General features: G+C 33.8%; 4 protein-coding genes across 7 annotated transcripts; 3 read left to right on the top strand and 1 right to left on the bottom strand.

Moving 5' to 3' along the window:
• Positions 1-2,919: 2,919 nt before the first annotated feature.
• LOC11440394 (L10-interacting MYB domain-containing protein) lies at positions 2,920-3,925 on the bottom strand. The gene is made up of 2 exons (XM_003605791.3): positions 3,578-3,925; positions 2,920-3,492 (listed from the first exon to the last, which is right to left on the bottom strand). The coding sequence occupies exons 1-2, from the start codon at positions 3,923-3,925 to the stop codon at positions 2,920-2,922; spliced, it is 921 nt and encodes a 306-aa protein (XP_003605839.1).
• A 1,172-nt stretch (positions 3,926-5,097) lies between these two features.
• LOC25479456 (disease resistance protein RPV1) lies at positions 5,098-10,587 on the top strand. Of its 4 annotated transcripts, none has more exons than XM_024774846.2 (5): positions 5,098-5,769; positions 6,446-7,541; positions 7,677-7,973; positions 8,051-9,646; positions 10,153-10,587. In XM_024774846.2, exons 1-5 carry the CDS (start codon positions 5,282-5,284, stop codon positions 10,162-10,164), a joined length of 3,489 nt encoding a protein of 1,162 aa, XP_024630614.2. In that variant the 5' UTR covers positions 5,098-5,281; the 3' UTR covers positions 10,165-10,587. The 4 variants fall into 4 exon arrangements, with proteins under 4 accessions (XP_024630614.2, XP_039689102.1, XP_039689101.1 ...); XM_039833168.1 differs by having other exon boundaries at positions 9,801-10,587; XM_013588126.3 differs by having other exon boundaries at positions 5,099-5,769; positions 10,053-10,587.
• A 5,847-nt stretch (positions 10,588-16,434) lies between these two features.
• On the top strand, positions 16,435-17,067 carry LOC112418480 (uncharacterized). The gene has a single exon (XM_024774851.1). The coding sequence runs from the start codon at positions 16,435-16,437 to the stop codon at positions 17,065-17,067; it is 633 nt and encodes a 210-aa protein (XP_024630619.1).
• A 2,059-nt stretch (positions 17,068-19,126) lies between these two features.
• LOC112418482 (glycerol-3-phosphate dehydrogenase [NAD(+)] GPDHC1, cytosolic) lies at positions 19,127-23,610 on the top strand. The gene is made up of 5 exons (XM_024774853.2): positions 19,127-20,131; positions 20,365-20,586; positions 21,925-22,172; positions 22,265-22,404; positions 22,902-23,610. Exons 1-5 carry the CDS (start codon positions 19,492-19,494, stop codon positions 23,026-23,028), a joined length of 1,377 nt encoding a protein of 458 aa, XP_024630621.1. The 5' UTR covers positions 19,127-19,491; the 3' UTR covers positions 23,029-23,610.
• The last annotated feature ends 843 nt before the right edge of the window (positions 23,611-24,453 follow it).

The raw sequence follows: 24,453 nt of genomic DNA, 5'->3' as shown, positions 1-24,453 counted from the left end.
ATAAGATGTTGATTGATGTCTATTTGATTTTTTTTAAATGAAATTTTATATTTAAGTGTAAATATTATCTGACTGTGATGCATACATGTCTAAATGTAATTGTTGTGTTCTCTTATCTGAATCAATACATGTGTTTATGCATCTCTTACGTTGAATATAGTCTCACCATCTAGTGGCGGGTTGGGCGCCTGCACCCTTGTGGTGTAAATTTGCAGGAAGAAGATCTTAGTTGCAGTGAGTCTTGGAGGATGGCGTTGGGGCCTTCTCCTTTTTGTCTATCGCTTTTTGGGAGTTTTATTGAGTCGAAGCTCTGATTAGTAACACTAGGGACCGAGGACTTTTTTTTATTTTAGGCTCTATTTTAGAGTTATTTTGAATTTAGTTTTGGTGTTGAAATTGTGATGCGACGTGTACTTTAAAGTTTTTGAAAACTATTCCATTGCAATGTTTTTAATTTGAATGAAGTATTTTTCAATTTTTTTTAGAAGATCTGTGACACCCTTGTGTGTTTTCTTTATTTTAAATGCATTGTTATTATAAAAATAAAATGTGGGAATTAAGATGTTACAGTATCCCCTAACAGTATTTTAGAGATTTATGGTTCCAGCAATTCACCTATACATTAGAGAATTGATGGATGATTTAGAGTAAGAGAATTAGGAAGAATTATGTTGTTGATGTAACAAAATTCTTTTTTCTGTATTTTGTTATGTTAAATTAATGCACAAATATCAAACATTTATAGCGCATTATATGACCCTTCACATGATAGAAAACACCCATTTGACTTGAATCAATGCTAAGGTTCATTAAACACTCCTTTGTCAAATGTTATGATCATATACACTTGAATCAATGTTAAGGTTCATTAAGCACCCTTTTGCCAAAGGTTCCAATGTATATGAATGATTCCCATGAATAGTTACAACTCTTGGTGAAGAGTTACAACTTTTGGTTCTAAAGTGATTCAATTATTTTGTAAATCACCAACACAAGGTTTGTTCACATAAGACTAGGAACTGATACTATTGACCGTAAATTTTCTTTTTTTAGTGGATGCCTCTAGATGTAGGTGACGTTGCAACAAACTGGTTACCAAATCTAGTGTTCTTCTTTATCGCACTCTGCTTTATTTATCTCTACTATTTGTTGTGTTATATTGTCGTACATGTTGTCTAGGACATCTCATTTTGTTGTACCTATTGTCCGGGACATCACGTAGAACATCTTTCCTACGAGTACTATATGAACTGATTTGGAAAATTATATGAACATCTTTCCAACTCAACATCAAAGTAGTTTGGAAAATTAAAAACAATAATCATCTTTTTTTTTTTAAAAAAGACATAAATCATCACAAACTCAAACATTTCTACTCTCCATCAACGCAGCTCCTATTTGATTTCTAACTTTATTCATGTAGCCTCCATCTTGCACTCTTCCTGGATTTTATGAACTGATTTCTTCATTTATATTGCTTTCTTCATCACGCTCAATCATATATTCAGAGATAACATCACATTTATTAAACTCTTCATCTTCAACTCCACACATTCGAATAAAGTTGTGGAGTGTTGTTGTTGCAACTATGATCTTTTGTTGTTTGATTAGTGAAAATGGTCGCATATCACATAAGATATGTCACCTTTTTTTTCCAAACTCCAATTGTTCTTTCAATGACGTTTCTCAATGAAGAATGTGCATGGTTGAACACTTCATGGATACCTTCTGCTTGACTACCATCTCTAAAATCAGGAATGTGATATCTTTCACCTTTGTATGGTGAAAGGTACCCTTTCATGTTTGGATATCCAGCATCAACCAAATAATATTTTCCTAAAAAATAAAAAATTTATTGTTAGTTTATGTGTAAACTTAAATTTAAAAATACACGTGTTTTGAAATTTATTATAAAATGAAATTATGCGTACCTTCAGGAGGATGTGGGAACACACTTTTCATTTCTTCAATCACAGATGAAAGAATACGAGTGTCATGTGCAGTACTTGGCCAACCAACAACAACAAAAGTGAATAACATGTCTAAGTTGCACACTAACATGACATTTTGTGTTGGAAATCATTTTCTACCAATATAACGAATTTGATCTTTAGTAGGAACAATGGCTGGAATATGTGTTCTATCTATTGCACCAATGCACCCTTCAAAATGAGGCCAATACCTACGATCATTTTTTATCTTAGAGGGAGTTTTTGCGAAGTTAAAATCCGGAGGCCTTACAATTTCCTTTGCTAATAAACATAAACTTTCCAAAACTTCCCCAAACTTTCTACTCACAGTCTCTCCTGATTTTCCGAATTTATTCTGAACATTTCAATTAGTTTCACTATGTGCGCAAGTCCAAAGGAACATAACAAGTGCCTCCAATGATGTCATTTCTTTAGATGGATGTAACCATCTTTCACTCACCAATAAATTTTCAAGTTTCAATATGGCATGAGATTCCATCCTAAACATGTTATAACTTTCACCCCTAGTGTTAAGAGTTTCTCGAACCCAAGTCCATCCACGAGAATAAAGAAATCTATTACCTTGCTTTATTAAGTACTTCATGTGATAATCATAAGCGATTGCTGCTGCAGCATAGCATATCTTATAAAACCCGCATTTTCTTTTTTTTACTTTTCTCGAATGCTTATTGATTTGATTAGAAGGCATCTGTAAGATAATTTTATAACAAGAAAACACATGTGAATATGTAATCATTGAATTAGTTCAAATGCATAAACATAAATCTCAATGCAAAATTCTCAGCCAAATGCTCAATAACGAATACCAAATAAGAAAGGATAATATAGAATATAGAATTTAATTGAATCTTAACTAAAAGCAAATAGAAAATAAAAAGTTGAATCTAAACTTAAAATTAGATAGTTTTTATTGTCACTCATATTTGTCTCATTGATACTTGTATAGAATCCAGTCTACCAAAGCATCCATAGAATCTTTTAAGGACATCAGTAAGATTCTATTATCTTCATCTTTAAGCATCTCCAAAGCATAACTAAATTGTCGATTATTCAAATGTCCTTCCTCCTTCGCACTTTTCAATATTGTAACACAATCAGGAATTGAATATTGTCCAAGAACATTAGATGTTGCTGCAATTTCGGCCTTCTCAATTTTATTATGACCTTCTGCTGCTTGAACTAATCGCTCAAATGTGTTTCTCATAGTTGTTGCAGTCCCAACCTTGGTCTTACCCTTTGTAACTTTCTCACCCATATCTGGTGAAACCTTTCTTTTCTTTCTTGATTTGTTACTTTCCATAGGGATAATATCATCCTCTTCTGATTCAATAATTTCTAGTGGCACATCATCAATAGCATTTTTGCCACTAGATTCATGTGGCACCCCTAAAGCTGGTGTCCATTGGCATTGACTTGTTGTCACAATCTCTCCAAATATAAATTTCAATTCCTCACGAAATTCCAATCCTTGACTTTGAAATTTTGCATATTTCACATTCTCCTGCATTGCCAATAAAGGAGATTTAGACAAACCCTTCTTTTACTCAATGTTCACCAAGTAAAATTAAAATATTCATAATACTCACCTTAATTTTAGCCTCCCACCAAGCAGGATCAGCATCAACATTTCCTATTTCGGTATTCCATCCTAGCCCTGTTTCTTTACCTATTAATTGTTTCCAGGTAGTCCAATCCGTTCTCAAATTATCCATTCTATTTTTCAATTGTTTTTTAGTATAGTTTTTACTAGCATTTTTATTGAATTCGTCACGTATTTCTTCCCATTTCTTATTCTTAAAAGCAATTCCCGGTTTCCCACATTTTCGAATCTCATCCATACAAATGTCAAGTAATACTTTGGTATAAAATGGGTTGTTCCACTTTGCTTTTTCTAAATTTTCAGATTTAGAAGAAATATTTTCTTTGGTAGTCATAGCTGCATTTATATATAGATAATAGAGTAAGCGGATTAAAAAATAAAACATGCATGAAACAATCTAATTATTATACAATACAATAATATACATCTAATAGGTATCAACTATGAGCAATTGAAAAAAGAATGTTATAAAATAAATAGTTAAATTAACAAAACAATGAAAAGAAAGAACCTGATTGATTTTGGCAAGAGGGTATTCGCAAGGTGCCTCAGTGAAAAGAATTTTGGAGCTGCAGAATATATCTATAATATGTATATGTCTGTATATATAATGAGAATAATTGGTTTTTTCTTTTCCAATTATACTCTATAACAAATTTTGTTATAACAAATTTTGTTATAAGAATACCATATTTTTAGTGTTGGTCAAAAAGATAAGAATTTATATTATATAATATTATATTTGTTACATTGCTGGTGTCATTGAAAAAGATATGTTTAGTTTTTTTAATAAGAAAAAGATATGCATAGTTTGTTACAATACAAATGTGTAAATTATATATAAGTATAATTTTTTTAGGCAACTACACTTGTACTTTTAGTTAAAATCAAAATTTTATAAAAATAATTATACGCATTACACAACACTAACAAAAATTATACGCATTAGCATAACAAAAAAAAAACAGAAAGAGGAACATAAAGTATTACTCTAAACGCTAACGTGTGTGTGTATTTCCGTGGTTGAAGAAAGGGAATAAAAATATTCGGTGTCATTCATTGACAGCGTGAATACAAATATTTGCGAGGTTGTAATGATCAAAAGATATTGAAATTAATATATAAGCGATAAAAAGATAATAAAATTCCTTAAAAAAATAGATAATAAACTTAAATGGAACCTCATTAAAAAATTAAATGGACCGGTTAAAAAAAATAAAATAAAATAAAATGGAAGAAAAAAGCATATTGAAAAAATAAAACAAAAGGTTTCCGGCGGGAGTTGAAGAGAGGTGCTTGTGAAATAAATTGGGAAGAAATAGTTTTTTGAAGTAGCATTCAACAACTTTTGGTTAAAGCTCATTCGCTTCAATTTTATGCATTCTAAAAAAAGTACTTTTTTTCGAAGGTACTTTATTGATATTGTGTTTGGCCTAACTTCTTCTTAAAAACGTAGAAAAGTTGAAAAAAAGCCGGACCAAACGATACCTAAGTCACGTAAACTTTTTCTTTTTCTAAATAAAGTCACCTAAACTTTTTGTTATCAACAAATTCGTTTTTTAACGACGAGTCTTCCCCTTCTTAGTCGTTGACTTTTCGATGAAAGAATATTATCATTGGAGTAAGAAGAAGAAGGAGCTTTGCTCTTCACCACAGTTCTAACCTGAGAAAATTTTAAAAGTGGTTAAATATGAAAGAAGTAGAAAAAGAAGGAAGCTTCTGCTCACAGAGTAAAAAAAACGATGTGTTCATCAGCTTTAGAGGCGAGGACACACGCAGCAACTTCACTAGCCATCTTCATGCAGCTCTATGTCGAACCAAAGTTAAAACCTACATCGACTACAACCTTAAAAAAGGTGACTATATCTCAGAAACACTCGTGAAAGCAATACAAGATTCCTACGTATCTATTGTTGTTTTCTCAGAAAACTATGCATCCTCAACATGGTGCTTAGATGAGCTTACACATATGATGAAATGCTTAAAAAACAACCAGATCGTTGTTGTACCTGTGTTCTATAACGTAGATCCTTCCCACGTGCGGAAGCAGAGTGGTAGTTACATGGTTGCTTTTGAGAAGCATGTGTGTAATCTCAACCACTTTAATAAGGTCAATGATTGGCGTGAAGCTTTAGCTCAAGCAACTAGTTTGGCTGGATGGGACTCTCGTAAATACATGTATGTAATTATTTTTATTCTATCTCTCTTATTTTACAAACTTATTGTAGTGTATATTGATTGAATTGGATTAGTTATTAGTTAATAAACACATTTACTTGTATGTAATAGATCTAGTAAAGATCTTGTACAAGATTGTACGGATCTGGAAGAAAAAAAATGTCGGACCAAGATTCCCCGGCGTCATTGAATTAACACAATTAGTAACTATGACGGTCTAATTGAGATTAGACAGTTCAGATCTCATGCTTGGTAATTTATATTTTTAAACAAAATTAAAATCTGTTTGAGATCTGAATCGTGTGATCACGGTTGAACAGTCACACAAACACTGACTGTGTGCAGACTAATAGGAAATCCAATTTAAAAAATGACACACAACGTATATGTAAAATTTGGCACATTTCATTGGCAGACAAATTAAGGAATGGAAATGAGGCTGTAATAAATTTGGTTTGGTGTATGCAATTATAACCTTAAATTGCAATTTCATTACAGTGCTAACATTTACATTGTGGTGAAATTCAAAAAGTTGTCGTCGAAATTACTGTTGCGATTTCTGAGACTTCTAAATCAGCAATATTGCGGCTGAATTTAAAACCATATATGTTTCTGGAAGGTATTGCTGCAACTGTGTCAGCTTGAATAAGTATTGTCTTCCTCTTCCATTTTTTAGGCTTGAATCAGAACTCGTGGAAGACATTGTCCAAGACGTTTTGCAAAAACTTCACTGTAAATATCCAAGCGAATCGAAGGGTCTTGTTGGAATTGACAAACACTATGCACATCTTGAATCATTCATGAGTATAGGGTCAAAAGAAGTTGGAATGATTGGAATGTGGGGGATGGGCGGCATCGGTAAGACAACCATTGCTGCAGCTATATTTGACCTTTTCTCTTCTCAATTTGAAGGATGTTGTTTCTTGGAAAATATAGGAGATGAATCAGAGAGGCATGGATTGAATTTTTTGCATAACAAACTTCTAACAATGCTACTGGAAGAAAAAGAAAATGTCCATGTTGGCACAGTCAGAATAGGTTTCAACTATAGTAAGAGCAGGCTTAGTCATAAAAAAGTTCTCATTGTGCTTGACGATGTAAGAACAATTGAGCAGCTAGATTTTCTAGTTGGAGCGCATACCTGCTTGGGACCGGGGAGTAGAGTCATTGTTACAGCTAGAGATAAGCACGCGCTTATTGAACGAGCTCATGAAATATATGAGGTGAAGCCATTAAACTTTCATGAATCTCTTCAGCTTTTCAGTTTAAGTGCTTTCAAGAAAGTGTGCCCAGATATTGGCTATCAGCAGCTATCGGAAAGTGTGGTTAATTATGCAGGTGGCATTCCATTGGCTTTGAAAGTTTTAGGCTCATTATTTTCTTATAAGAGTAAAGAAATATGGCAAAGTACAATGACTAAACTAAAGAAAATTCCATGTAGGGAAATTCAGAATATCTTAAGACTGAGCTATGATGGATTAGATGATACAGAGAAAGAAATATTTCTAGACATTGCTTGCTTTCTGAATGGAAAGGATAGACAGCATGTGACAAGACTTCTAGATGCTTGTGGTTTCTATGCAGTTCCTGGTTTAGAAACCCTTTTGGAAAAAGCTCTAATTACTTTTTCAAATAATAATCAAGTACAAATGCATGCCTTGATACAAGAAATGGGCCGAGAAATTGTTCGACAAGAATCTACTAAAGACCCTGGTAGACGCAGTCGATTGTACGATCACGAAGAAGTATATGATGTGCTGAAGAATAACATGGTGAGAGAAATAAGCATTAATAACTTCCCATCATAAATTCAATATATATCTTTTGATTATGCAGCAAAGTCAGTTAGATTATATGGTTCCATTTACTTAGAATTATTATTGTTCTAATTAAATTTCAATTATCAGGGAACCAGTGCAATTGAAGGCATTAGCTTAGATGTGTCCCAAATCAAAGATATGAATTTGAGCTCTGACATTTTTGTGAAGATGATCAACCTAAGATTTCTCAAATTCTACTCTCGGTCAGGTGAGAGATGTAGTGTCTCCCTTCCTGCTGGTCTTAAATCATTTTCTAATAAGTTAAGGTACCTCCATTGGAGTGCATATCCTTTGAAGTCTCTACCATCATCGTTTTCTCCTGAGAAACTTGTTGAGCTTTACATGCCAAACAGCCGCGTTAAAAGATTATGGGAAGGAGTGCAGGTGTGTGGCTTGAAGTTTATGAATTTTAATTTAAACATTGTATCATATGTGATTGATGTTTCTTTGATTTGTTTCAGGATCTTACTAATTTAAAGAAAATGGACCTCAGCTGTTGTGAGAACTTGATAGAGCTTCCAGATTTCTCCATGGCATCAAATCTCCAAACCGTTAACCTCTCTAGATGTGTAAGGCTGCGTCATGTTCACGCATCTATTTTATCGCTCCAAAAACTTGTCAATTTAAACCTGGTTTGGTGTAAAAATCTTAAGAGTCTTCTAAGCAATACCCCTTTAAATTCTCTGAGAATTCTTGAGCTCTACGGCTGCTCAAGTCTCAAGGAATTTTCGGTGACATCTGAAGAAATGACATACTTGGATTTAAGATGTACTGCTATCAATGAATTACCTCCATCAGTTAAGTACCTAGGTCGTCTTATGAACTTGGAGCTCAGTAGCTGTGTGCGCCTTAGAAATCTTCCAAATGAGTTCTCATGCCTGAAATCTCTTGGCCGTCTGGTACTTTCTGATTGCACGCTACTTGACACATCGAATCTGCATCTTCTATTTGATGGCCTGCGTTCTTTAGGATACCTTTGTCTCGACAACTGTTGTAACCTAACTGAACTCCCTCATAATATTAGTCTGTTATCATCATTGTATTATTTATCACTCAGTGGAAGCAATGTGAAGAACATTCCTAAAAGCATCAAGCATCTTTCACAGCTAGAATCTCTCGACTTGTGCAAATGCATGAGCATTCAGTATCTACCAGAACTTCCACCATCCATTGAAGTGTTGGATGTCACCAACTGCACGTCCTTGGAGACCGTCTTCACCTGTCCTGCTATTGATGAACTACTACAAGAGCACAAGGTATTCATTTCCTTCAAAAATTGTGTGGAATTGAATGAATACTCCCGAAATGGTATTATGTTAGATGCCCAAGTCAGACTAAAAGAGGCGGCCTATGTTGATGTATCAGCAAAAATAGAAGGGAGTGAGAGTGACCCTTGTTTCTTTTTTAAATCAGAGGCGACGTCGTCTTATCATCATCCACCAACTGTTATTTGCCCTGGAAGTAGAGTTCCTGATTGGTTTCACTATCGGTCAACTGAAGCATCGATAACCATCGAACTTTCAGTCTCACATTCTCCACAATCCAACATATTTGGTTTCATTTTCTGCCTCATTCTTCCTCAATCATTACCAAATGAAAAGAATCTCAATTGGAAAATCGGATGTGAATGCTACATGGAAGGTGGTGAAAACATCAGAAACACAAGTATGTGCTCTTTTGCTACTGGATTGGTTTCAGATCATGTGTACCTATGGTATGATGAAAACTTTTGTTTTGACATGTTTAACACAACTGGAAAAAGTAGAACCAATGACGACTATAGTGCTTATAAACCAAAGCTTTCATTTCAATTCTTTGTTGAAACCGAGGATAAGATGAATGTGGTGATTAAAGAGTGTGGGATCTGCCAAATCTATGGTTCAGAATATCTTAGTTTTGTTGAACAATTGGGGTTTGAGTTGGAGTTGGGAAATCAAGCAAAAAGATGTAGGGATATTTATGAGTTAGAATCAAGTGAAACAGGAACTCAAGTTGAAGGCTGTTTTGAGAATGAAGATGAACAAAAAGATACATTGCATCAAACAAAGAAACAGAAGGTACTATTTTTCACTCATTTCAACAGTGGAGAAAAATATTTGGAATAATCTTACAATTATTAAGTCTTATTTTCATACTATTAACTGCACTCTTAGTTAAATGCTACTCCCTCCATCCTATATTGTATAATTAACACTCTCTCATCGGATTCAGCTCCTCTAAAGTGAAGAAGTCATTTTAGAGAGCAAAGTGAGTATAATACTAATTAACAAATCAAAGGTGAATATTGTAAATATATAATAACAAATCATGAGGTTGTTTAAATAACATCCTTTGAACTTTTTACTTTACACTTCGCTCACTTTTAGAGAAGCCAAATTCCTACCTCATCACCTCAATGTATCACTCTATATATTCAATCAAACACTCTAATATATTAAACCTTGTTACATATGTGTGATGTAGCTAGAAGAGGCATTATGCAGTGCTCAATGGTAGATAATGATATTGTCCTTGATTCTTTTGTTCACCATGAGTCACAACCACATCATGTTGTCTTCTGTAGCAAGAAGGGTGAATGCAAATGTAGGTGCTTTGAATGCTAGAGGTCGCATGATGTCATGGTCAATGATAGATATTGGTGTTGCCGTTGATTCTCTGGGTCACCAACACAACAATGGTGGAGTTAGTGTTGGGGTGAATCGTACCAGAGCTTTTGGAATGCATCAAAATTCTACTCAACATGTCACAATTGATGAAACAACAATGACTGTGTGCGTCTTATATGTCTTGGAGAGTTGTCCAATGGTTCAACAATTGGTTTGTCTCTCAATCTTGGTTTCATGTATTTCACAAAGATTTTACTAATAAGTGGCTCAATATTAGCAAGACATATCCTCTATGTTACATAAATGTTTAGTTTGGAAAAATTTCATGTACAGATATTTCATTTATGTAAGAAATAGTGTCAGTAGTTTTGAAGAAGCACTTATTTGCATAACTATATTTGACCAAAGCACTAATAGGAAAAACCAAATTGTTTAGTTTACATTTTCAAGAAAACAAGACTAACAAGTTGAATTTCTCAGAGTCTAAAGTGTCTTCTCAGTCCAATTCAAACTGTTCCGAATTCGATGAGAAATCACACCAATAACAACTTGATGTGTGGAGCAAGAGATAATCAAGCAACCGAAACAAAATGTATGGAACAATTAAATACAAGCCAAAAGTAGAAAACAACGGCGAGAAGAACACAAAGAAGAGAAGAACACAAAAGAATTTGTTGACCCAGTTCGGTCCAAATTGACCTAGTCTGAGGGAGAGAGCAGCCCTCCGTTTCACTATATGATGAGTAACATTACAAAAGAGAAATCAATGGGTTACAAGAATAAGTCTCCCGCCTAATTCTACCCAAAGTCCCAATCTCTTCCGTAACCAAGAGACTCAATCCTAATAGTGTTTCCCAAGGTGAATCAACCCTCAAACCCTAGTGTTTGTTCCAAAGAGACAAACTCTATACAAACTCTAGTTTTGTTGTTGCCTTTCTAAACCTTTGTTTCAGCCCTTCTATCTCAAAGTTTACTCTGATACAAGGTCTATATTTATAGTGAAAGTAATCCCTTAAAAACACTACCTCTCTATTTGCATTTCTTTGCCCAAACAATCAACTTATCACACTCTTCCTCTACTTTGAAGTTGCATAATTTCTCATAAGTATACAACCAACTATGAAAAGGGATCAAAGCAATGTCAACAAACCCAAATTTGTTTGGAACATCATTGACGGAACTTACATTGCTACTCAAAATAAGTCAGTACAAATTTGTTTAAAGGTGTTTTCGGAAAACTACGGGCTAGTTCTGATTATTACAAGCGAGACCAAACTAGAAATCTCATGACATGTTGTGCAAAGGTTTTGATCGAAAACGGTTTGAAAAAGGCCACAAGATGTACTCAGGTTACTTAGAGAGCAAGACGGGTTTTAGAATAAAAAGGGCACTGTCTCTCGACAGGTTTGAGATTGCAAGTAAAAGCAAGATAAAATTAAAGGAAAGAGTAAAAGCTTAAACGCATAAACTTAAAGGAAATTTAAAATGCATTGCATTAAAACTAAAGTGGTCTACAAATCAGTTTACATACATTATTTATAACTCGTTTCCCTAGACGCCGGTAGTTTGAGTGTTGTAGAATTTCTATAAATGATTTGCGACCTATTTTCCGACTTCGAAACTCTTATTTATACTTAAAGAAATAACTGGCACAAGACTAATCCCATGATCAACACTTCCTCCATCATGGACAACCACATGTCCCCACGTTTCCACTAAGGAAACCTCCTTTGAGCTTGAAATTGTGTTTTCCTACCTTGAATGCTTGACATCGATGCGATTGCACTTTCAGCCTTGCTCTATCGAACTTCTGACTACACGCGTCTAGGCTTGCCATCTTGTCGAAATCCTCAAATTTAAATGAGAAAGCCTTCGATTCCTGCAAAGTTAAAGGTCAACCAAATGTTGACCATATTAAATGAGTCTATCGCAATTACAGGCTAACAAGATTACCCAAAAATGCCATTTTCAACGAAAAAATCTTCAAAAAAAGAGAAGATTGGCATTTTTCAAAAACACGTTTATCTTTCCAATATTATGACATCGGAATCATCATAAATTTTGGGCATAATCTTTTATGTCCTCTTTTGGACTCCACCATTTCGCGATTTTGTGGGTCATTACTTCAGCAGTTAGAACGGCTAGTGGTACTCTTCTCTTCGGCTGTCACGCGTCTCAAAACTATTTGTCCTTAGTTTTCGCATGGTTTCCCACTTCTTGCCATCATGGCGCCCCTCACTCATTAACCCGTTTTCCTCGAAACTCTTCAATTTCACTGCCCCATGAACTTATCTGATTCCTTCTCAGTTAATATCCTTAAGGAAAGCGAAGAGTTCCCGCCTGCTTCCTTTTTTTATAAAGCTTATTTGTGCAGTTGCTTTCATTTCACATCATAAAGTGGCAGAAGATTGGTCAGAGTTAATTCTTAGTAGAGTTATGAGAAAAAGGAAAATCATTTCACATCATATTTCATCTTCAATATGGTCTAGTATCAAGTCTCAATTTTATGTCATGGTGGAAAACTCAAGCTGGCTTCTTGGAGATGGTAGTAAGATTCACTTTTGGACTAATAATTGATGTGGAATGTAACGCCCTATTTTATTATTTATTTATTTTAATTGAGTTTAGATGTCTTTTTATAATTTAGTCGATTTATTTTGATGAGTGATATTTTGTTATGTTATATGTTGGTATATATTAGTATAAAATATTATGTTATTTGGTGTAGAAATATTATGTTATTTGATGTTGAAATATTATGTTATTTGGTGTGGAAATATATTTGTTATTTCGTGTAGAAATATATATGTTATCTGGTGTAGAAATATATTTGTTATTTTGTGTAGAAATATATATGTTATCTGGTGAAGAAATATATATGTTATAGAAATATATTTGTTATTTGTTATAGAAATATTATATATATATATATATATATATATATATATATATGTTATAGAAATATATTTGTTATAGAGATATATTTGTTATTTGTTATAGAAATATTATATATATTAGAATATATATATATTAGAATAGAATATTGAGACTTGAGGGGCATATTTTGAATAAGAGAAATTAAGTAGGTTAAGAATTTATATAAAAGGGGAGAGTTAGAAGAAAATAAGGATTACGTGAAACCTGTTTTTGGAGAAAAAGGGAGAAGACCAAGAGAAGAGAAGAGTCAGAGGAGAGAAAGCGGTAGAGTCCTTCGTCGATCAATCTAAGGTAAGGGTGAGACTAGCTTTCTCTAATAATGGGTTGTATAATTCTGAAAAAGGGTTTAACCTTGTAGTTGTTGTTAGTTTTGATGTTATAGAAATTAGGGTTAGATTTCGTTCATAATCTTTTTATAATCTTTTTTCTAATTCTAACCATAAGTGCTTATTTGTATAAAGTGATTATTGTGGATTTAATTGGTGAAATTCATGCTTATGTTTTGATGCGATGTTTGGGTATTTGAATTTGATGTTAATTAAGTTGCTGATGATGAATTTACATGCTCAAGATATGTATATATGTATACTTGTGTTTTTGCTCAAAATTTGTGAAGTATAATGTTGTTGTTGATGAATTCACTTCTGATCGTTGTTGTTTTGTTATGAGATGTTGTTTTTGATGATTGAAACCTTGGATAATCTTAACCATAGAGCTTGAATTGAACTTTTGTTGTTCCTGAGAACTTTTATGAAAAATGTGATTTTTGTAAAATAATGTTTTGGGTCATGTTTTATATGGTTTTGAGTGTCTTAACATGTATAGAAATGATTAGGCAAGTTTTTTGATCAAATTTGGGCATAGGGAAGTTAAAATTGGGATTTTATGGTGAAAAATGCGTTTTTCCCGAGTTGCTCTCTGACAAAATGTCCTGTTTCATGTTCTTGCGTCTTTTTCACACGTTTCTGTTTTGATTTGGCCTTTGGTGTAAACATGAAAGTTGTAGATAATTGTGTTAGTTTTCCAGTGGCTTTGGTTTGACTTAAAAATTATTTTCGGTTCTTGAGTTATGATGAAAATACTCCAAGGAGGTCTTAGTGAAATTTTATGAAAAATCCGCATAACTATTTCTAGGTCAACCCAAAACTTATGGATTGTCTCCAAACCTCAAAACTAGAAGTACTATGAGTTCAATTAGGGTGTTTAAGTGTATTTAACCTATGTTGTGATGGATCTAATTTGGTTTGACGTGAATATCTTTGTTGGATAATTTGAAATACATATATTATGTGAATGTTATATGTTGTAGAAATATTGTTGTTCATATCATTCAAGTTGTTGTTGTTGATGTTGTTATGTTGCAAGTTGTTATTGTTGCTGTCATTGTTGTTGTTGATTGTGTTTATAAATGTATTGTCTTTCAGTGAGTCTGAATTAATATGAATATTGTTGTTGAATAATTTGAGATACATATATTATGTGAATATTGTATGATATAGAAATATTATTGTTTATATCATTCAAGTTGTTCCTGTTAATGTTGTTATGATGCAAGTTGTTATTGTTGCTGTCATTGCTGTTGTTGATTGTTAATACCGTTAAGTTGCAAGTTATTGCCAAAGTCGCTAAGTTGTAAGTTGCTATTCTAAGTTGTTGAAGTCGTATAAGTTGTTGAAGTTGTCTAATTTGTTGGTTACTAAGTCCATGCACACTCATTATAGTTGGGGGCTTGATGCCCTGTGAGCCTATTTGCTCTATAAGTTGGGGGCTTGATGCCCTGGTTGGTACCACATGCATGATTAAGTTGTTGTAGTTGCATTGTCGAGATGATGTCGTTGTAGTTGCATTGTCGAGTGGATGTCGTTGTTGTCGCATTGTCGTTGTTGTTAAGTTGTCATTTATCAATGAGTTGTTAATGAAGAACTATGTGAAGTATTAATATTATTAATTGTTGTTGTTTATGATGTTATATGATGTTGTTTATGATTGATGAAGTATTATATGAATGTATATGTTAATGAATATGATGTCGTTCATTATTGATGAATTATTGTATGAATGTATATGATGTGATGAATATGTTGTTATATGATGTTGTTCATTATTGATGAATTATTATATGAATGTATATGTTGATGAATATGATGTTATATGAAGTTGAATTCTTATATGAATGTACCTGTTGATAACTATGATGTGATATGATGTTATTAATGATTAATGTATTACTATATGAATATATATGTTGATAAAAATGATATTATGATGCAAAGTCGTTGTTGTTGTCATTGTCGGTGTTGTTGTCGTATTGTCAAGTTGTTGAAATAATTAATGAGTTGTTATCGATAAATTATGTGCACCATTGTTAATGATGATTTGAAGATTAATTGATGATGTATAGTTGGAATTATGTGAAGCATTAACATTGTTTAATTGATTGTTGTTTATGTTGATAAGCTCTCTTACTTAAATTACTGTTTATTAGTATTGCTAATGATGAATAGATGTTGTCATGTATTGTTAAATTCTTTAAAAGAATTATATACTTATTATTATTGAATGTGAAATATCACCCCTTCTGTTTGAATGTTGCCTCTATGTGGGTAACGTGCAGATAACCAGGATTAACTGTTGAAATGAGTTGACTCTCTCACGCGTCGTCTTAGGATCGCTCTGATAGGTAACGGGATGGGGATATTTGTATTATTTTCCATTTGTTACGTATATTTATGAATTATGTTGGTGAACCATTTGAAACAGGATTTTAAGAATTTGTTTATGTTTAGGCCGTAATGCCATTACGTTGAAGAATGAAATGTTTTTCCGCTGCGATGTAATTTGAATTATTGATAAAAGATATTTTCAATAAATAGTAATTTTACTCTATTTATCTTTTAAAGAAGTGTGACATCCTGTTTAAGTTGATTACTCTGATTATTATGTAAAAAATTTCAAGTTGGGAAAACGGGGTGTTACATGGAACTCCTCTAAATTTGTGCCTGTCTAGTGATGATGTTGTTGATGATAACACTTTAGTCAGTGATTACATACATAACAATAGTTGGAATATGCCTTATCACTTCTAAACTGACTTTCCTGAGGTTTGGAACCTTGTTCAGCAAGTCACTATTTATCTGCAGCAAAAGGAAGATGAACTGGTCTGGTGCTCTACTACTCTTTGGAAATTATCATTCAAGGATGCTTATAACTTCATTGATGCTCCTTCCTAGACTATTCACTAGGCCAAATCAATTTGGTCACCTAATATTCCTCCTTCAAAGTCCCTGCTAGCATGGAGGCTAATGAATGATAAGATCCCTGTGGATGAGAAGTTAAAAGAAAGAGGTCATGTTATCCCATTCATTTGTAGTCTTTGTATGACTGCTGAAGAGTCCTCTTTTCACTTATTTTTTGAATGCTCCTATGCAGTTCATCTTTGGTGTTGGTTGGCTTCTATTCTCAACCAATCCCTTCATTTCTTAGCTTTAGAGGAAATTTGGAGTTTGAGTGCGAGAGGTTGGTCACCTCAATTCACATTAGCTATCACTTCTACAGTTATTAATATTCTCTCTGCTATTTGGAATGCTAGAAATACTTATAGATTCAAAAACAGGAAGATTCATTGGGAAAGTGTCATATCTCAAATCATTGTTAATGTTTCTTTGTCTGCAAGTAATTCTAAGTTGTCAGCTAGTTCTGGCATTAGAGAATTCTCTATCCTAAAGGCTTTTAATGTTTCAATTCACCCTCTAAAGTTGCTTATAGTGAAGGAAGTCATCTCGAGTCCCCCAATTTCAGGATGGATTAAAGGTAACTGTGATGGAGCATTTGCTGCAGGGAAGGCTGCATGTGGAGCAATTTTTAGAAACTCTAAGGGTCAATTCATGGGATGCTTTGCAGAAGGTCTGAACAATGGTAACTCTTTCTGTGCTTAGCTCATTGGTGCCATAAGCTCCATTGAATATGCAAGCTCTAAAAACTGGAGAAATTTTTGGCTAGAAACGGATTTCATGCTAGTGGTTCAAGCTTTCAAGTCTCAAGACATTTTTCCTTGGCAGCTAACAAATAGATGGAGTAACTGCCTTAATATCACTTCAAGCATGAATTTCATAGTTTCTCACATCTTTAGGGAGGGCAATGCTTGTGCAGATGCTCTTGCTAACATATGCTTAACTCTAGATTCGTATGTGTATTATTACTCTTTACCTATACAAGTAAGGAGTGATTATGTTAAAAATAGGCTAGGATGGCCTACTTTTAGGTTTAATCACTCTTGAGAAGGTTTAGGTGATACCCCCCTTCTCTTTTTTGTAACAATTTTCTTTGGTTAATATATTAGAGATAGTAGCTCCTTGCTACTTCCTTGTTTAAAAATAAAAAAAAAAGTTCTCAATTTTTTAGTTTTTGAAAAGAGAAAACAATTTTTAAAAACTACAATCAAACAATCCTCATGTCTTTAAATCTGAGGCATTGATCTTGATCAGAAAATCCTAAGATGCTAACCACATTCAATCCAATTTCCAACATTAATGAGAGATGTGTGGTAAATGAGAAATTGGATTAGATGTAGTCAACATTGAATGCATTCAGATGCAATCAGCACATCAGAATCATCATTTCTTGATCAGACAGTTCATAATTTAAGATAATTTTTTATTTTTACTTAATATAAAAATGAGGGTCCACATCAGAGATATATTGTTCCAACTGGGATGTACCAAAGAACTTACCATTTTTTGTTTAATAAATTGGTCCCCATAAAATTTCAAAATTTCTTTTTTGGTCCCTCAAAAGTATTTTCGTAATTTTTTTGTTCCTATAAAATTTTATATGTGCGCATTTAGTCTCTGCTGTTAAATGCCACTAACAACCGATAAAGTGGCAATATCACATGTGATACTATCAAAAAATATTAATCAACCTTTTTAAAGATTGTTGATGACGTGGCAGTAACATATATGATCATTAAATGATGTGGCTAATAAAGTGAAGACACTTGTAGATTGCTAACGAATGAGTCAAATATTGCAATAAAATAAAAAAATTATAATTAAACCAAATTGTGAAAGAAAACAAGATAACTATTTTTTTTTCATTTTAGGATGAAAACCTAGCAGAAATAGAACAAATCAAATGTGAAAGAAACCCCAAAAAACACGATAACGGTTGAAAACCCAAATTGCGAGATGAATAACTTCTAAATTGATAAAACGTACGATGCATGCCGAAATTGTTACAGAAGAGAGAAAGACATGAAGAAGCCCTAAAATTTCTTAATAAACAAAACAATAAACTAAATAGATAATAGGAAAAAGAAAGAAACGAATTATAAAATAAGAAGAATCAAATATGTTATCAAAATCAGGAAAGTGGTCATATGTGATGTATGAAGCTTTGAAGTGGAAGGATGACGGAGTCACGAAAGCATGGGTTTATGAAGGAGAAATTACAACTAGAAGAGGAAGAATGTTGGACTTTTTATGAATTTTAATTTAAATTTGGACGCAAATAAGGGTAATTTGGTGTTTCAATTTTGGGTAAAATATTAAAATCCTAATTAGTAACTTATTTATCTAATAGTAGGACTAATTTGCTAGGGGGAAATTTTATGATGATAAAAAATTCCAAAAATCTTGTTAAAGAAAAAAAATTTAAAGACCAAAAACGAAGTTTCATAATTTTATAAGAACCAATTACTTATTAAACCTTTTTTATTTTTATATGCTTGCATGGCATGTCAGTAATAGATCTGAATTTGGTGCTGTAAATACACACAGTTTGGCGCAGTAACAAAACACGACCATCAATCTATGATCTATCAGTTCCAAATTTACAACATGGATTTCAACAATTTCACGCAGTGTCAGATCTTGACCAATCACTTTAGATCGGACGGTGCAAAACACCTACTGCATCCAAACAGTAACTGTGTTATGTCCAAATCTGTAAGTAACAGCGTGAAATCAGCAGTAGTTCCGTTATAGTCACGACTTCAACATCAGTACGCTTGGACATAACGACAACACACCCACCCGTACCTGTTTCTTCTGTTTTTTATTTTATTTTTTTGCTTGTTGCTGTTAATTCCAAAGTTGTTATTGACACGCTTTGTAATTCACGCTTACATATATATGTTGCTTCTTCCTCTCTCCATTGTCGTTTTAGATTCGTAAATTTTGATCCTTTTTCTCTTTAATGCATGTTTAAAACCTTCTTCATTTCCCTTTCTTTCTTAGTTTGCATTAATGGGGTTTGTTATTTGTAGTTAAGAATTCATGTTTTTGGAAGATTGTGGTTTTTGGGTATTCAAATTCTGATAATTCAAACTTGAAAGCAAGCTTAATTTGTTGGGATCAAATATGAACCATCATGGATACTCAAATGGTTCTCTTCAAAGTGTAAATGGTAATTTTGAAGAGAAGCTTGATGAGCTTAGAAACCTAATGGGGAAAGTTGATGATGATCCATTGAGAATAGTTTGTGTTGGAGGTGGTGCTTGGGGTAGTGTGTTTACAGCTATGTTACAAGATGCTTATGGTAGTTTTAGAGATAAGGTTTTGATTAGGATATGGAGAAGACCAGGAAGAGCGGTTGATAGAGCCACGGCTACGCATTTGTTTGAAGTGATCAATTCGAGGGAGGATGTGTTGAGGAGGTTGATTAGGCGGTGTGCGTATTTGAAATATGTCGAGGGAAGATTAGGTGATAGGGTTCTTCATGCAGATGAGATTTTGAAAGATGGGTTTTGTTTGAATATGGTTGATACACCTGTTTGCCCTTTGAAGGTTGTGACGAACTTACAGGAAGCTGTATGGGATGCTGACATTGTGATTAACGGCTTGCCATCGACAGAAACCCGTGAGGTGTTTGAAGAAATTAGTAAGTATTGGAAAGAGAGAATCACAGTTCCTGTCATTATTTCTTTGGCTAAGGGTGTGGAGGCTGAATTGGTTCCTGAGCCGCGGATCATAACACCTACGCTAATGATCAGTCGAGCAAGTAAGATAGATTTATGTTTTGTTTCATTATTTGCTTTGTGTTGTGGTCTATGTTGCTCGAGATAACAGCACTATGAAATTTATTGTTTTTCAATCTGTACATTCCCTCGAGCATTTGAATGCATGTTTAGTGCTGAGTTAGTCATCTTATAACATGACTTCATAGTTCTGACTTAGCCCTTGACTTGATTTTAGTTTCTGATTCTCGTTGTTTTTTGATATTATGCTTTGCAGCTGGAGTCCCCATTGAAAATATTCTCTATCTTGGAGGTCCTAACATTGCCTCTGAGATTTACAACAAAGAATATGCAAATGCTCGAATATGTGGAGCAGAAAAATGGAGGAAACCATTGGCAAAGTTTTTGAGGCAGGCACACTTTATAGTGTGGGACAATGTTGATCTTGTTACTCATGAAGTTATGGGTGGATTAAAGAATGTATATGCTATTGGAGCAGGTAAAATATAGTTGACATTGTTAAATTATAGAGAACAGCTAAGAAGAAGCTCATAAGAGCATGCTTTTTTAGCAAGAGAGTAAACGAAGATAATTTTGCATTGTTCTTGATAATCGATTGACTCATAGAACCTGTCTTATTTGATATAATTGCAGTTGAAATTTCATTTAAGAGGACACCTACATTCAATTGTTGTTTATACACTTACAATTATTTGCTGTTTTTAAACATATGTACAAATCTAGCTTATTATATTTTGTTTTGCCAGATATTATTTGGGAGGCCTAAAAGATTAGAGGGTTAGAGGGGTGAAGTATTTAGAGAATTTCTACATGCCTAAATGAACGACACTTATTTCGTTGTTTAAAAATTCATTTTGGGTTGTTAGAGATTAGGGGTAGGGGATGAGTAGGGAGTTATTGGTTCAGTGAATCCTTATATATATGGAAGAACTAGAAGAGATTGAGCCAGAAATGATTGCGTTAGAGAGAGTTGGAGTAGCACCTATTGTAGAAAAGATGATTGAATTTCGACTTAGATGATTTGGGTTTGTGTGGATTCTGATCCTGAACTTTTACTCCTTTCCTCCTTTAATCCCTTAGCTCAACCAAGTGAGATACTCATCCCCCACTCCGGGGGGGGGGGGGGGGGGGGGGGGTAAAACTATCAAGAAAGACTTAAAGGTCAGTGATTTGGATAGTGGATAAAAATATGATGTGACAGCATTATGGTGTCATTTGATCCATGTAGCCAATCCCACCTAGTGGAATAAGGCTGATTGTGGTTGATGCTGCTACTTTTTCTGTAAGCTCAATGATTCTCACTAATAAAGATTGTTCATTTTATCATCTTCTGGAAAATATATCTGAGAGCTCTTTAGAGATAAGAATGGTTCATTAGAATCTGTGTTTTCATTTGTTAGAAAGGAGCTCAATAATTCTCGATTTAGACTGGTTAGAATTGTTCAGATGGTTTCTCATTTCTTCATGTAAAATATGTATGAAAAGAATGATGATTATTTCAGCCAACAAATTTTTCTAACATTCAAAAGGAGTAATTATTTTTACCTGGTGTTTATTTTCCTAGCTTCAATGATTGGTTCATACTGACTTGACTTTATATGATTCTGATACTCTCATTTTTTGAATATTAAATAGATTTAATATTAGTTGAGAGTTTGAATAATACTTTAATTTCTGAGTCAGAAAGTGCCTCTTGATGTTCTTTACGTGTGCTTTGATGTTCTTTTCTATGAATTCTTTCTCTGTTATAGGGCAGTTAAATGTTCACATTTTCAAATCTTGTAACTTTTTTATTTATGATGATCGTATTAAACAGGGATGGTAGCTGCTTTAACGAACGAAAGTGCCACCAGCAAATCAGTCTACTTTGCTCACTGCACATCAGAGATGATTTTTATCACTCATCTATTGGCAGAAGAACCAGAGAAACTTGCAGGCCCTCTCTTGGCTGATACTTATGTAACCTTGTTGAAAGGTCGTAATGCATGGTATGGACAAAAATTGGCCAAAGGGGAATTGAGCCTTGAAATGGGTGACAGCATCAAGGGCAAGGGGATGATTCAGGTAAATATTTTGGTCGTTTCAGACAGTATATTTCATTCAAGTTTCTACTTTGCTGCTTATAATTAATTTATATTTTGCCTTGCATGTTGTAGGGAGTCTCTGCTGTTAAAGCATTCTATGAGCTACTAAGTCAGTCCAGCTTAAATGTCTTAGATCCTGAAGAAAAAAAGCATGTCGCCCCTGTCGAGCTTTGTCCCATCTTGAAGATGTTATATAAGATACTAATACTAAGGTAATAATTTTCGCTTCTCGATTGTTCTTTTTTTGCGCTCCTCACTTTGAATGAGAAAACAGATGAACTTGAGCTTTAGCGGCTCAAGTGATTAATTCACACCCTCCAGCAATCCTTTTATGAACCGCTGTTCTGTGATATCGTACGCTTTAGGTCTTGTGTAGACCACAGTTTTGTCCTTAGTTAAAATGCACCTTTTAACTAAAGACAGATTTGTGTGGGCTTACACAAGACCCAAAGCAGATAATACCTTCGAAAAACCGTTCGGCGGATTTTGGGGTCAGATAAATTTAAGACATGTCACTATCACTTAAAAGAAGACTTCTATAATCCTACCTAACTGTTGAGTTCCTGCATCAAATTGTAATCATGTTACACATGCAGGGTTATTACTAATAGAGATCTTATGTGGAATTCTCTCCTGCAAAATCAAAACTGAATCCAGTTATGTAACTAACTTTTTCTGTGGTTTTGATTTGTGGACCTCTTATCTTCAGGGAATATCCAGTACAGGCTATACTTCAAGCATTACGAGATGAGACCATGAACGATCCTCGAGACCGTATTAAGATTGCACAGAGCCATGTGTTTTACCGGCCATCTCTTCTTGGTCAGCAGCCTTAGAATCCTCGTCTCTTGTGGGTTTTGCAGATGATTTTCACAATTGCTTAATGTAACTCTGAGTATCTGTGTGCTGCTTCATACCCACCTCACCAAAAGTTTATGGTCATTAAAGTGAGTATTTGTCGCACGAGCGCACAGTCTATAGATGCAACCAATCAAAAGTTCAAGATTAATTAAAATAATATTAAAATGATATCAGAAATTGCATGAGAGTTATTTTAATAATATTTTGAATTTTAATTGGTTGTGTCTATTGCTACTGGATTCATGCCAGAATTCCTTCAACAAAGTTGTCGTGGTGTTTAAATGTTGAACTCCGTTGTTCAATTCAGGCAAACTTCAGAAAAGGCACTTATTGTATTTTATTAAGTTTATACTTGCCTATATATAGTTATCGGTATAACTGGCTTTAGTTATCCAGTATGTGAGTTAGTTTTCTGTTATCGAATTCGGTCAGAGTTAGTTATAGTTGAGTGAGTAGCTTTTTTCTTCTCATAGAAGCTCTATATATAAAAGTACAATTTGTAATTGTAATTTTCATTTTTCAATTGATCAAGAAATGAGGATCAAAGTTTTCTCATATTTTTTGTGCTTTTCGCTCATTGGATCCTTTGCAGCCTTGGATTTTGGCGCCCCTGTGCTCGTTGGAATGCTGTGAGGAATTCTACATTTTTTTATAGTATCTTGTGGTTACTGACAAGATTTGACTATCACGAAACACAAATGTTCTTGTAATGGTTGTCTTTCAGAGTTTCATTATTTATTGTTTATGTCAAAATTGATACATAGTGAAGTAATGTACAAACAAAAAAGAGTGGGAATTCAATTCATCATATACAACTTCCTTAAGTAACAAAAACAGCACTCAGAGACATGGAAGATAGCTTAACCATCCAAAAGGTTCTTTCAAAGCAAACTGTGATGTGAATCTTACTCAACAAGGCAAATGGGGTTTAGGAGCTGTCGTCAAACACAATGAAACATTCGTGGTGGCGGCAGCAACCTAGACAATCAATGGATTTGATGATGCGGCGATAGTTGAAACTTATGCAATGCATCTCACGATGTTTTTGTTAATGAATGTTGTTTTTGATTGATTATCATTGAAATTGGTTGTCTTGCCTTACATGTGGTTTTGAACAATCAGCTTTATAGTGATACCTAGTATGAAACCATTTCTTTTTCTTTAGAATATGCTTAGTATGCAAGCATTGCTGAGACTATTTATTTAGAAGGAAAAATGGTTTTGTTCAAGCCTTTTTTAAACACATCTGCAGAAAAAGCAAGATGGTTGCTCTTTAGATCCTCTGTGTTGCTCAAAGCAGGAAAAATACATCATTGGAAGGTATTATCCAATAAGGAAAAAAAAAAATCATTGAAAGATATCTTCTGATAAATACAGGATGTCTCACAGTAACACAGGGA

Source organism: Medicago truncatula, chromosome 4 (assembly GCF_003473485.1).
Source record: "Medicago truncatula cultivar Jemalong A17 chromosome 4, MtrunA17r5.0-ANR, whole genome shotgun sequence".
Taxonomy (NCBI): domain Eukaryota; kingdom Viridiplantae; phylum Streptophyta; class Magnoliopsida; order Fabales; family Fabaceae; genus Medicago; species Medicago truncatula.
This window is presented reverse-complemented; position numbering and strand designations above follow the sequence as displayed.